This window comes from Eumetopias jubatus, unplaced genomic scaffold, assembly GCF_037043125.1.
Source record: "Eumetopias jubatus isolate StellerSeaLion01/CBP00866 unplaced genomic scaffold, mEumJub1_p1.0 scaffold_2, whole genome shotgun sequence".
In the NCBI taxonomy this organism is placed as follows: Eukaryota; Metazoa; Chordata; class Mammalia; order Carnivora; family Otariidae; genus Eumetopias; species Eumetopias jubatus.
Window position 1 is genome coordinate 150,269,824 of NW_028274808.1, and position 15,292 is coordinate 150,285,115.

At 33.9% G+C, this 15,292-nt stretch overlaps 1 protein-coding gene across 8 annotated transcripts in view; it reads left to right on the plus strand.

Moving 5' to 3' along the window:
• Positions 1–15,292, plus strand: part of EPHA5 (EPH receptor A5) — a 343,376-nt gene that overhangs the window by 264,238 nt on the left and 63,846 nt on the right. For 4 of the 8 annotated variants that reach the window (XM_028100661.1, XM_028100664.1, XM_088020824.1 and 1 more), the window contains one exon: positions 2,170–2,275. In XM_028100661.1, coding sequence (XP_027956462.1) covers positions 2,170–2,275 — 106 coding nt within the window. The remainder of the gene's footprint in view (positions 1–2,169; positions 2,276–15,292) is intronic. The other 4 variants (XM_028100663.1, XM_028100665.1, XM_088020820.1 and 1 more) reach the window with 1 other exon arrangement.

A 15,292-nucleotide genomic window follows, 5' to 3' on the forward strand; every position in this document is an offset into this window, starting at 1 on the left:
AAGAATAAGAGTGATAAACAAAGCAGGATCAGAAAGCAATATGTAGAAATATTATCTACTATTTATTTAAGGCTGGCAATAATTGAAGCACTATGCTAAATATTATCTCTAAACAGAATTGTAATGATCCAGGAAAATTATCCCTATTTGGAGATTAATGAAATGAGACTTGATAAGGTTAAGTACTTTGCTTTGGCCTATATACCTAGTAAATGTTGAACCTGTTTTCAAATTTCAATTGAACCAACATCAGTAAGGTTAGGTATAAGGATCTGCGTCCCCTTAGGAGAATTATGTGTTCAGGCTTGTAGATAGCAGAGAAATAGCCTGTAAGGGAATGAAAATCTCTCCTGGAGGAGATTGTTGAAGGATCCAGGTCTTAGAAGAGACAGGAAGGATTCTAACTTTGGAGTTAGGTAAAACAAAGGAAAACTGTATAACCCATACAGTTTGATTTAACCATGGAGTTCAGACTTGATCACTCTTTTTTATCTATAAAGTTTAACATTTCTGAAACATGAGAAGTGGTAATGAATTAGTGGTTTGAGAAAATGAGGAGGACTCATTATGGGGATGATTTTGTCAGGAAATTAATAAGAGAGAATCAAAATAATTGGAATAGCAGTTAGAGCCCAATAAAAATAACATGTATACAGACCAAGTCTGCATGATTTTCTCTAGGAACATGCCCCTTACCAAAAAGAAAATTAAAGAACTAAGAAAAAGCAGTGGTATAAATAATCTGAGTTTAGAGATTATAAAAGCAAATCTTGGGTCTAGGCTCTTTGCGATAGTGGAGTAGCTTTGCCCTACCCGTTTATACTGCTCACCAGCTTTGAATTCCCTACCACAGACTTCAGCATCAGATAATAGGAGAGAAAAATCAAGATAAGGAACCACTGAACCACAACTGTTATTATCCAAGAAAAGGGGGGGGTAAGAACATAGATTTAGATTATCAATTAAGTCTTTTTCATACACGAACAAGCTATTGTTGATATTGGGTTTAAAGACTGATCTGAAAGGGTTAAAAGTGTAGCTCAAGTGCAAGAAGTGTCAGTCAGTCAATTTTGTTTTGAAAGAATCAAAAGAGAGGTGACAATAATAGAAAGGGAAATGTATGGATGTCCAAAACTATTGATGGGGCCAAGATCTGATAAGGGGTTATAAGAAACAAAACATGGAAAGTATAGTTGTTATTACTTTTGATAACTTAAAATTTGTTATGAAGGTGAGCTAACACCACTCTGAATTTATCAAAAATGATTATATTGTTAAACAGTAGCATAGTATGTATCTTATTGAGTGTTTTTTGAGAACATTAGTAAAATTTATTTTGCTCGATAAGTTTCTTATTTTAATTATGCATAGTTGTCGGCACAAAATTAACATCCCCGTGCTTTTTGAGGTACAACTATCTACTCATGTCCATATTCCTCTTATTATGGTAATTGTACTGTTAAAATGTAGGATATTTCAACTAAATCCATGTATTTAAAAAAAGATGGTGTAAATAAACCTACTCTTAGCAGACTTCTCAAAGTTCTAAATGTGTGCCTTGATATCTTTCAAAAAGTAGTCCTACACATAAAATATACTCACTGATTATATTCTGATTGAAATCACAGTTTTTAAACTTATATTAGGAAAAGTGATATTATATTAACTTCACTGAAATCATAGCCAGAACATTTTGGTGTTCAAGCTATGTCTATGAGGGAAAAAAAAAAAAAAAGCCCTGTCTGAGGTACCAAGATTTTTTTTTCTAGCGAATAGCCACATGTGAACTCTAAAATGTCAAATCTTATATACTTAGCACCTCCTATTCAGATGAAGGTGTTTGATCTCAAGGACTAAGTTGCATTTTATCTTGCAAACCCAAGATCCCTAGATAAATACTATGCAAACGATTAAATTCATTTTTTATGATGACAAAGAAATAATCAGTGACTTAGTGATTCTTTCAAATTTCCATTTGGAGAGTAAATATTTTCTCCTAAAGATGTCTTTTCAATTACACACCATTGAGCAGAGATATGAAGAGGAAATCTCAGCCAAGTGTGGGGGAATTGCTTAAACCACGCATCGATTACTGACTATTAAGCAGCTCTTATTTGAATGCATATGATCTCTTTAACCACGGGCTCCATTTCCTGTGTCTCCTATCAGCAGTTGCAGCATCCAGCGATCAAAGCCAGATTCCTATAATTGCTGTGTCTGTGACAGTGGGAGTCATTTTGTTGGCAGTGGTTATCGGCTTCCTCCTCAGTGGAAGGTAAGAAAGGAAGCTGTGATTTTGAACTTTTGCAGCTGATCTCTTCTTTACCTTGATCTGACCATTTGGCTGTTTAGCACATCCCAAAACCAATCAGGCAAGCAATGTATCAGCAGATAACTTCAGTGTCTGATGTATTTTTAAGCTTTACCTTGTCCATGTTAAGTGCTAACTTTTAAGCACAGAATTTCTCTTTTTCAGGTATGCTGTCTTCACAAGAGTTAATTATTAACTTGTTATTATTTATTCTGCCTTTAATCGTATTTTTTCTAATATAGTTTTTAAATGTGAGTTTTTTCCCTCAAAATTATTTATAGTTTTCTGCTTCAATTTTAGTGTTTAGGAAGGCCTGTGCCTGTGCCTGGTAGATTCAGAGGAATAGGGACTAATAATTCTACTTAGCCAGCATTCTATCCTAACAGGGTGATGGATACCAAACAGATACTCTGGCAAACCAACATTCTGAGAAGTAACCAACCCTTTTTCATGACTGCTTTTATTTTCAGCTTCTGAATGATTTCAATCTGAATACATCAATCATAGCATGTACTGATTTAAAATGAATTGTACTGAATATTGTATCAATAGATACATTAACATGTGTGTTACACATCTACATTTTTCATTTTGAACAAAAATAAAAGAGGTAGAGAGACCCAACAACAACTTATGTAGAAAGTATTTCCTGATATTGAATTGAGCATAATCAACCTTCAGAAAAATAATTTTAAAATAACAGTAAGTAAATAAATCAAATCATGAGAATGCACTGTTCCTACAACAAACATATCTCCATTTTTTATCCAGGCCATTGTTAGAAGGGCTATTTAGTAATTAGAGCTGTCCATTTAAAAATGTTTTGGTGTTAGACTATTACAGAAAACTTGATGAAAGTCTTCATGGAAATATTTAGACTTGAATAAATATGTGAAATGTAGTGTAGGGGCCAAAAAAGTCAGAAAATCAATATTCATATTGATTTTGTTCCTGTTCTACTTATTTACTTTTGACTCTTCAGCACATATTCAACTCATAAATATACAGAATTGGGCACTTTTTAATATACTGCATATTGTATTCTGAAAAGAATTATGACTATATCCTTAAATTATAGTAATTTATTTTCATAAAACATTGTTGGAAATATTCCTTTGAACATCCTTTCTTTCTGGATCTGAAAATTCCTTTTCTTCTAGTTCCTGTTTATTTAAGAATGTTCAAAATTTTCTTAAGTGTGTATATAGAAATCCATCACTTACTTTTAATGTTAGACTAGCAGTGATGCATTTTTAGAATTTCTAGGTGTGAAGCAGTTTGTGATTTTGTGAGGACAACTGGCCCCATTTGACCAAAAGCCTGGCTACCTGGTGACCTACAGTTCTTTTCTTTCTGAAGTCACCTGAAGACTGCTCTGATTATGTCCCTGTTTCCTGGAAGATAAAAATTTTGTCATAAAAACTTTGCTCATATTTATTTATTTTTAATATATTTTTTAAAGATTTTATTTATTTATTTGACAGAGACAGAGACAGCGAGAGAGGGAACACAAGCAGGGGGAGTGGGAGCGGGAGAAGCAGGCTTCCCGCTGAACAAGAAGCCTGAAGTGGGGCTCAATCCCAGGACTCTGGGATCATGACCTGAGCCAAAGGCAGACGCTTAATGACTGAGCCACCCAGGTGCCCCAAAACTTTGCTCATATTTAAATAAGATAATTAAGTTGGCTGTATGGTAACTATTAAGAAAACTACCACATGATATAAGTCTTTTCTCCCTCAAAAGCGTAGATAACTATGATACAGTTTCAGAGTTGGTTTGTAATATCATTTCTTTACTTCTGACTGAGATATTAGTTGGCTTCTTCCTTTCCAATAAATCCAGGAGTATTAGTTATAGTTAGGGACATGGGGATCATAAGAAGATACTGTATTTCTTAGGTCCACACTTAGAGGAAGTGAATAAAATGGGAGGAAATATCTGATATCTAGAATCCAATAAATTTCTGTGTTTAAGAGTTTATTAAAGGATAAATCAAATATAGAATGTGCCTTATTATATACTTAGCCACACTATAGTTATTTAACCTACATATTGTTAATGTGAATTTACTGATGACATTCAGCTATGGATTCTTGCTTACTTGTATGTGAATCAGCCCTTGTTCTCAAAAATTTTTCTTCCCCAATATATACACAAAATTGACTTAAAAACAATTTACTTTGTTGCATCTGTAGCATTAGACAAAGTGTTTGAGAGAAGGTTCAATTAACCTATTACTTGGTAACTGAAGGGTAGTAATGTGTTAGTGTGTGTGTGCAAACATGTACCACATGAATTCTATAAGTACCTGGATTTACTGTGTAAGAATAATTAAATTTTAGTATAATTTCTCAGTTATACTAGAATTCCATCTACACTCAAAGGTACAACCAAAGCTTAATTTTCAGCATAACTAAATCTGAGACTTGGTAAGATAAAATTTTGAATGTATTGTCTTATAGAAGTATATTACTTTTAAAAAATAGCAATACCTTATTAATTTGTACATTGTTTATTCATGTTAATTTTTTTCTGAATTTAGTTTTATAACACACAGCTTACTATGCAAAGAGTAGGAATCTTCAATTTAAAGGAAAACAAATCTCACTCCCCCAAATCTGAGATTTATATTTTTTTACCAGCATATTTTTTGCATGAGAAATTTTCATTACTTCATTTTGTTGAATGCACATTCTTGAATTTCAGGGGGTATTTGTCTTATGATAAAAACATCTCTGGCCATCTTATTTTATTTTTCATGGATAAGTTATTTTATGTTGTTTTAAATAAATAAATTTACTCAAAACCTAAATGAAATGATTCTTGAAGGTCCTTTCCTATCTCGTTCAAGGCAATGAGCTTTGAAGTTTTTGTTTGGACTAAGGAAAGTGTGCCTATCTCATAGTACCTACAGTTCCTGAATTAACTCAGTAAAGATTTATCAAATAAGAGAAAAATTAAATGAAGAAATGTAGCCAAAACCTAACAGTATTTGGGAAATTATTATGAGTACTGACAAATTATTGAAAAGTCTGCTCTAGGATTGGTCTGAAGACAGTGAATTATATTTGTTTCTCCCTTCTTTCTTTGCCATAATATGACTGATAAACACACACAAAAATACAATGAAATTTAGACTATCCCCTCACTCTAAACTATTTTGTTACTTTTTAATCTCTTGAATTTATTAAAAACCAGGTATTTGCTCCTAGGTGAAATGTATTTTAATTATAAATAATTTGACTCCTCAGTGGTGATACAGATAAATTAATTTTTATATGTTGCAAAATATTAATATTACTTAAATGTAATATTTATTGACAATTTATATCATTTGGACCCAGAGGAAATATGTCTTGAAGATACATATTCACTGATAATTGGTAGTTTTGTTCATATCAAGTCAAAAAAACTGAGGATTATAACATATAAATACTATGGGACTAATTTATTACAAAGAAAAAATAAACGTTTTTGTTCTAAAATAAATAAAAGATAAATAAATCAAAGATGGAGACTTTCTAATCATTTTAGGCTAAAATTGATTACAGAGAAACTCTTGGAGACTTCCTATCGAAATACAGTTAAAAATAATGTAAGCAAAAAAAAATAAAAAAATAAAAAAATAAAAATAATGTAAGCAGATATCCATTTTAAAGGAAAAAGTTCCATTTAAAAAAATAGAATTATAACATCTTAGGATTCTGTCAATCTTAGAATTTGTGTGATCTTCATGTTTAGAGGTGCTAAATATTCCATAGAATATTTTTCTGCAGGGGTTAGATTCTCCTTTTTACTTTCTTTACCATTAATTTTATTTTTTTTTATTGGACTACAAAATAACTGACATGTCCTCAGCAAACTATGAGCCAGTTACTCTAGGATGAATATAAATTAAACCTCCTATAGATATGCACAGCATGTTGAAATTGTTTGATATTTCCCTTTTATCAGTAATGGCAATGCACACTGATAACTTTATTATATACTAATTTTATTGTTTTTTCTCCTTATAGTTACTACTTTATAGTATAAATTGTTTAATGAACTAACATTTCATTATTGATTGTCATCTCCATGCTGCCACCTCTCCACATGTTTGAGAAAGTCTTTTATAGTGTCCTTCCCCTCTTTGCCTTTCCTTTGAGGATGATCATTGATTACATTAAGTTACTTTTTTTTCTGTCTCCATTTCAAACTTGGTGCCTAATTCTTGATTACTGGATACTTCTTAACCTGACATAAAGCTTAAGTTAACAGGATTTAGTGATACAGAAAATATAAAAGAAAACATCTATCAGTGTAGAGAAACTTTCTTCTTTGAACCTTGGTCAACATAGACATCCTGGGCTTAAACAATATTTTTTAATACTTTGTTTCTGATCCCTCACTTACTACATGCTCATGAATTTATTTTTTATCACTTTTTAAAAAGAATTATTTATTTGAGAGAGAGCATGCACACACAGGGGAGAGGCAGAGGGAGGGAGAATCTCACACAGACTCCACACTGAGCATGGAGTCCACTTGGGGCTCAATCCCACGACCTGAGCCGAAACTGAGTTGGACACTTAACCAACTGCGCTACTCAGCCACACCTCATGAATTTATTTTTTAAGAAAATTCCAGAGCTTTGCTTTTTTATTTCAATCAATTCCACAGGTATGCTCAGAGGTTAAAAACACACACACACATTATACACATATACTCCCACACGTTTGCACAGGTTCTTGCAAGTAAGTACAAAGAAGTTGAAGGTGTTCACCAGTTTTAAAAATGGAAAAAAACAAAAAACAAAACTATGAGGTGGAAGAAGAGGTGGAAGAATTTCCTCAAGCTGCTTAGCCTTTGATGTGATTTTAAGGCTACTCATATATGACTTGATTATTATGATGCTCCTGAAATGATAAATTTAGTCTCAGGGGTGGCTTAAGGTCTGTAAAGAAAGATTTTTTTCTGGGCAAAAGATCTTCCCTTGTTTGTCCTGTCCATGTTCAAATCCTCTGGCTGGACATATAACTGTTAAATCTTATTTCCCTCTTTGTTAATGAAACAATTGAAACTCAATTCACTTGAAATGTCTCACAGTTTCTGAGCCGAAAATTCTTCAGTGGATAGTGTACTTGAAGGCTAACCTATCAAAATTTAGATACTGAGACCATGTTAGAAATTTAAGGAAAAAAAGTAGATTTATGTAAAATGCCACTTTAAGTTTTTTATTACTTAAAAATAATATTAAAATTTAGCCTTTTGTACATTTTTTTCAAATGTCTTAATGATAACAAGTTATAACTGACATATTCTTTAAATATCCAAATATTTATTGAACATTTATTGTACATAAAATACCAAGATAAGTCCCAGGCATATGAAATAAGAAGGTAATGCTCTTTGCTCAACGTGTTTCCACTTTAATTTAGTAGTCAGATCAGTGGACAGAATTTCATAAACTGAATAGCACCAACTATAGATAAAGACCAATGTTTAAAATGGAATCCCTCCTTTATGGTAACTTTTTTCCTTTGGACCACAGTGACAGTCTGAGACATTAATTGATTTCCTGCCACAGTTCTTATGTTAGGAAAAACGATAGTTTGATGGTAAAGCCCACCAGACTTAGAAACTTTCCTTCATGCTTATTTGGAGCCACATAAAATAATTATGCAGGCATTTTGAATGTAATTATTTAAAATTCAGACAAGTGCCAGAGCTCTGCCTACTTTTGATATCAAAGCATAATAGCTTCCTAAGTGAAGGGTTTTTAAAGAGTATGAAGTATTCTAAAACCTTCAGAGAAGCCTCTTTGCCTAATGGGAGTAACATCATCATCATCATCATCATCATCATCATCATGTTCATAATAAGTACAATATGCTCTAGCCCCTTGCCCCAGAGGAGCACATAGCTTCCTCCTGCTTTCAAGTCCTCACAAAATCCCATCCTCTCCTTTGGGCTTACTAAAATGATGGCCCATGATTCCTTCTACTGCACCTCAGATCTCTCTTACCTTGATTTGCCTCTTCATAACACGTAATTGCCGTTATATACTAAATATATATTTCTCTTGTTAGTTTTTTGGCTCTAGATCCAAGATGGCAAAGATTCTTATCTGTGCGTTATTTCTTCTCCTGAGAAAATGTCTAGAACACAAATTACTGTATACTGTCACTTAGTGAGGGTCTGGGGCTTGAATCCAGCTCTGACTTTAGGGTCCTTGTTCTTTACTATGTAACTTCCCGTGACATGCAAGCACTAAACTGTATGATTTTGATGAAACTCTGAACTCTAGTATACAAAGTCACTGATTCTCTACTGCCCAAAATAATGGTATTAATTAACATTATTTAAAACTTTCCAAACTGGTCAGTGATATAATTAAAATACCTCTTAGAAATTAATGTCAGTGATATTTTGACACTAAAGTAAATAAAAAATACATTGGATTTTAGTGAATTGTCCCTCAGTCCTTCACTGGAAAATTGTACTGGATAAATTATTTGTTCTAGAACCATGCGCATTAAATGTCACCAACTTTATGACCGTTCCTGATTTTGTAATAGCTGATTATTTCACCTTTGTGTTTCCTCAAAACATTTTTTTCCAATTGAAGTAGTTTTAGTTCATCATTTTATATATGTCTCTTCTGATAGATATGTTCATCTTGAGCATACAGATTATAGTGTAGATTCTCAGTAAATGTCCAGTGATCTTATCACTGGAAGAATTAAGCTGGAGTTCGGGACCCTTGAAAATATGCTGCAAACTACCCTTCCAACATTACCTCTATGTGTTTTTGGCCCTTTGGTTGCGTATGACAGAGGCCAAATTCAAAGTGGCTTATTCTGAAAGAGAATTATAGATGATATAGATGAAAAGTTCCAGAGATTAAAAAAAAAAATCCAAAGTACAGACACTTATTGATCTAGGTGCTAAAACAGTGTCTGCTATGCAATTGGAGGCACGTGATTAAAGTGTGCTGTGGTACAAATATGGTATTTAAAGCCACTCATCAAAACGTGGTAATTTGGGTGGAGCCCAGCAACAATGACATTGAGAGATAGAGTGGAGGAGAAAGATCCAGTCAAAGGAGATTGAGGAGTGGCCCTCATGGGGGGGCCTCATGGTAGGTGGCTACCTCATGCTAGTGGCTACCTCATGGTAGCAAGAGACCAGACAATTACTGGATCACTGAAGCAGGAATGGTCACTCTGTTGAGCCCAGCTCTGACTTTAGAGTTCTTGACTTTCACTCTCAGATCTCATACGGTACAGGCTCTGATAGGAACCTAAATTCCAGCTCTACAGACTAAATCAATCAATAGCACTGGGACCTTAAATAAGAAGAGGATGAAGTTACACTGCATGGCCCAGCACAGTAGGACCTCACACCTGACTCTGAAGACAGGGTCAGTCTCATACAAAGCACATGAACTAAGAATGTGGAAAGAGGATCTCTATCTGTGCCTTTTTTCTTATGCTTCATTTCATGTCTCAATATTTAAACCTTACCCACATGTCAAGACCCACAGTAACCATTATTTTCTATCACAAAATCGTCCTTAATTCCATTAGCCAAAGCCTTTCTTCCCTCTGCTGATGTCTCAGAGCAATATATCAATATTTCTCATGAAATTTAACACTTTCAACCACAAATTATTGTATATTGAGTAAATAATCTTCTCTTCTTCAGTATTTAGAAGATAAAGACTTCTGTGGCTCTCCCACATAACCTAATTGAATGAATACCACATAAATTATTGAATTAAAGCTAAACGGTGCATCAATCTCCATTTGAAGTGCTTTGTTCCTATTAATGTTGATAGTTTGGAAAATGAAAACTGTTAGCAACACTGACATAAGTCTAATAGAATGCTTAACCATAAATGTGCTTTCTTCCTGATTGCTGAAATATTTTGTGCCATCACAAAATAAATGCAGTAGGGTGCCTGGGTGGCTCAGATGGTTAAGCATCTGCCTTCGGCTCAGGTCATGATCCCAGTGTCCTGGGATCGAGTCCCGCATCGGGCTCCCTGCTTCTTGAGAGCCTGCTTCTCCCTCTGCCTCTCTCTCTCTGTCTCTCATGAAAAATAAATAAAATCTTAAAAAAACAAAATAAATGCAGTAATTTCAAAGAAGTATTACATAAGAGTTAAGAAATCTTCACCAGATGGGGTGTCTGGGTGGCTCAGCTGGGTAAGCATCTACCTCTTGATTTCAGCTCAGGTCATGATCTCAGGTCATTATCCTTAGGGTCATGAGATCAAGCCCTGTGTCAGGTTCGGTGCTTTCAGGAGTTTGCTTAAGATTCTCTCCTTCTCTGCCCCTCCCCCACCCCAGCTTGCGCTCTCTCTCTCTCTCTCTCTCTCTCTGTCTCTCAAGTAAATAAATAAATCTTAAAAAAAGAAATCTTCACCAGCTTATATCATTTATTTGACATCTGGATATGCTGATGCCAGTATGATGATGCACCTGGTATCATCAAACAGCAATAGTTTTTATTAATAATAATGTAGGTCAACAGGTTTGTATTTCTCTCCTGATTCTCTTCAGATTAGGAGTATCGTGAATATGTTGGTATATTTAGCATTTCTAACATAACTAGGATTATATACTTTCAAAACTTGGTAAGTTTTGATAAGAAAAAGTATTATATGAAAATATTTTGCCTAATATTATTTTGTTTTAAAATACTGATAAATAGCCAAATATTTATAATCACATGTACAATCACTGATTTTAGGAAACTCTCATTAAAAGCAAATCTCAGTGGTTTATGAATTAGCAGTAGATATGACTTTATGAAACTGTAATAAATCCAGGCATGTGTATTGATTTAATATCTGAGAGTTGTTATTCCTTCCATTTTCTCATGATTACATGCTTTTTTCTTCAAAGGCTCTGAATCAAAGATAATTAGAGAGAAGATCATAATTTATTAATAACTGACAAATGGGGATCAGGGCAGAGTAGTGCCAGAAAGACTAGGAGCATAGCAACAACTAATTGCCCACTCTGGGAAGTAAATCGTCCTAGGAAACTAAACCCAGGAGGGTTACTGATTCAATTGCTCAACGTTATTGAATATCCCACCTGCAACTTCTCACAGATCAAACACGGAAACATCACTGCAACTCTCAGGAAGTTCTATGGAGGCAAACATTTTGAAGGAAAAACTTTATGGTACTGAGACAAGTTAATATCATTGATTTGCAAAAATAAAATATATATATATATATATTATAGCAAAGAATCTAAAGACTCTCAGATTTCATCAAGTCTGAGGCATAGGGCAGGTCAAAAAGCCTGACTACAAGAGCAAAATATGCTCTTTGTCTGAAGTTCCATTTGCCCGAAGCTCCATTTCTGTAGATATGAAAGAGAACATGCTGGCATGCCAGGGCTCTGAAAGAAGACTGTACTGGAATCTTACCACATCTCTCTGAGCCCACACAGGCTCTCACAGGAACCTGATACCCAGCTTTACAGAAAAAAATCAATAACACTACCCTATGCCAAAAGGTAGACCATCTATTTAACAAAAACTCAGTTAATTTCCTGAGCCATGTCTGGGAGTATATCTGTTGCTGAGAAATGAAGCAAATGACAATAAAATGTTCCAAATGATTTTAAGCACCCGCTAAAAGCCACATTTGTTTAAGATCTGTGCTCTTGTTTTAGAACTTGCCTAAACCTGGAAAGATAGAAATGTTTCTAATGGATTAGCAACTCAGTTTCAAACAGCTGAATTCTTTATTGGCCATGTGGAGGAATTGACATTAGATATATTTGATGTCTGTGATAGTGTTAGTGCTACAAAATATATTATATCCTAATTATCTTGCTTACCAAAAATCTTTGGACTATAGCTCACTCCTTGCTTCTCATTATTTCTTACTCCCCTGACTTTTTAATCTTATAGAGAAATGGCACTTTTCTGTGTTAGATCTTTGGCATGCATTTGCTCTTAATATCTACAGGCATTGCTCAACTCTCTTGTAGCCATCAATACTGCATAACAATGTCAGTGAATTTTAATGATTATTTTGGGGTTCTGTTCTTTAAATCACAGTTTCATTTGTTTATTTTTTTAAATGGCCTGTTTGCTTTTCTTCCCATTTTTTATGGGCTAGCCTTGGGTTCCACATCTCCATCATGGTAATTGTTGAGTTCTCTTGAGTCAAGGTAGATTGAAAGGCAAGAAAAGTGGTTAAAATTTATTGTAGGTTGTTTGTTTTTTCCTCCTCTTCACACCACCACTTCCATCCTGAAAGACAAGATATCAAGGTGGCAAAGTGGGACCTCTTTGTGGTGATGAGTGAAGGAAACACTCGCTGCTTTTTAGATTTTCTTAGGTTGTTCTTCGACCAACATAATGATTCCTCTTCAGTGTCTCTCCAGACTGAACATGCCATAGGATTCAAATATTCTCATGTATCTCGCAAACACCTCTTCTCCACCTCCAAGAGTTCTTCATTCCCCTGACATTGGGAATTCCTAGCACTGCTTTGACATTTCAATGCCTAGTTCATTGATTTTCTTGAAGAAAATTTAGTAGGCATTGGTTTAAACTGATTCTATCCGTAGGAGATATATACATTGTGCCAACATTTAAAAAAATCTATACATGACTTCAATTGAAGTCATGTAACTTTGTTTGTTTAGTACTTTAATTTAATTGTTTAATACTTTGATACTTTCACTGTTTAATACAGAGATACCTGGTATAAGATATGGAGAAATAATACACATAAGAATGTAAAGGTAATCATAATAGCCAATCACAGAGCAAATATTTGAACAAACGTCTTTAAAAATATATAGGAATATAAAATTAAGTGAAAAATTTTCTACATTAATGTTATTTTTCCTAGATATTCTAGAATCTTACCACAAATCCTTACTGCTAAAGTTATTTGTGAGATCTTCATATGCCAGTAACACATGCTACTTTTTTAAGGATACCAACCTCACATAATATTTAAGCAGTGTAGATATTAAATCTGAAAAATTATTCTGATTTTCTTATTTTTTTTAAATTATAATTACCAGGAGAATGCCAATGCATTGGTCCAGTCTTCCTCAGAAAACTTCTTAAGATGAAATTTAGCAACCCAAATGACTAATTTCTATCTCATCATGCCAAAGACAATGTAAAATCTAAAAAGTTATCAAATCAGCATGAATTCAGTATGTACATGATAAGTAATGTTGAACATTGTTTATATATAAATTTTGATTAGACAAATATATAAATCAAAATTCTACATTTGTATGACTTACATGTTTTCTAGTGTATAAGGACCTCTTGATTTATTTTGATGTCAGTATCTGACTCTTTCAAATTTAGTCCTATTCCAGCTATTTCAAATGTACATACAGTGGTCTTCTAGATTTACCTCTTCTCTAGTCATTTGTAATGTTATGGGTCAGGCTAAATCCAGCCTTTCCTGGAACCCTAAAAAACTATAATTAATCGTTTCAAACCTGTGCTAGTTTATACCATCACTCTCTAGCTCCAATGGGAAAATAGTTACTTTTTTTTGTAGTTTTATAATACAGTCATTATAAATCTTTTTTACTCTAAATGTTTGTATTTTTTCATCTTTTGAAAATTAATTTAAACATTTTGGTTGCTGGATATTAACCAACCTTTTTATTTAATATTTATTTATTTATTTTTTAGTTGAAGTACAGTTGATGTACATACAATATTATACTAGTTTCAGGTGCACAATATAGTGTTTCAACAACTATATACATTATGAAATGTTCACCACGGTAAATCTAGTTACCATCTGTCACCATACAAAGTAACTACAATATTATTGACTACAGTCCCTATGCTGTGTTTTTCATCCCCATGACATTTATTTTATAACTGGATGTTGTACCTCTTAATCTCCTTCATCTATTTCATCATCCCCAACCGTCTTCCCCTCTGGCATCTTGAGTTCCAAACAGATGTCTATTTTACATCCAGTGTTTTTCTGCCCAAGAAAAAGGCTTCTAAATATTCATCCCAGAAATTGAAATGGAAAGTCCTTTTGTACATCTCATCTCTCTTGTTGGAACCTGTGTAGTTTGGCCCTTTGTTTCCATCCTTTCTCAAAACCAGGGTGACTGGATCCTGCTGCTCTGTTCTCCAACCCTTTGAAAACCCCCACTCTAAGAGGACTCCTAAATAACCCAGTTTGGAAGTCTATCGGGGATCATTTCAGGACATAATCACTATCAATTCTCCTTCCGTCTCCCCACCCACTGTATTATAATTCCTTAGGCCTCAAATATGCAAATTGCTGGACTGCTTTAGCTATGTTCCAACATGTCTTCAACTTTAGATTAATGTCCATTTCCTTAGATGAACATCCTTAGGTGTCATTATTTTGATATTAGCAAGATATCTTGCCATCAGCCTTTTCTATACATTTCAGTCTATATTTTGCATTGCATGTTACATAGTTGGCATCGTTAAGGTGATTGCCTTAATTTCTCACTAGCTGATATTTTATTTATGTTTGCATTTCTTAATTTTATGATTAAAAATTATATGGAATATGGAAGACAAAAATATGGAAAAAAACTAATCATACTTATCCACCAGAAAATCAATATTCATGTTTTGCCATACATTTTAAGATCTTTTTATATATAAGGTTGAGTTCACAATTTATAATTTTATTTGCTGCTTTTCTTTGACTTCATATAATAATATAAAGTTTCCTTGTGAATTAAAAATATTTTAAAAGTAGGGGCACCTGGGTGGCTCAGTCGTTAAGTGTCTGCCTTCGGCTCAGGTCAGGATCCCAGGGTCCTGGGATCGAGCCCCACATCGGGCTCCCTGCTCCGTGGGAAGCCTGCCTCTCCCTCTCCCGCTCCCCCTGCTCGTGTTCCCTCTCGCTGTGTCTCTCTCTGTCAAATAAATAAATAAAATCTTAAAAAATATATATTTTAAAAGTAAAATTTGGTAGCTCTTTGATATTCT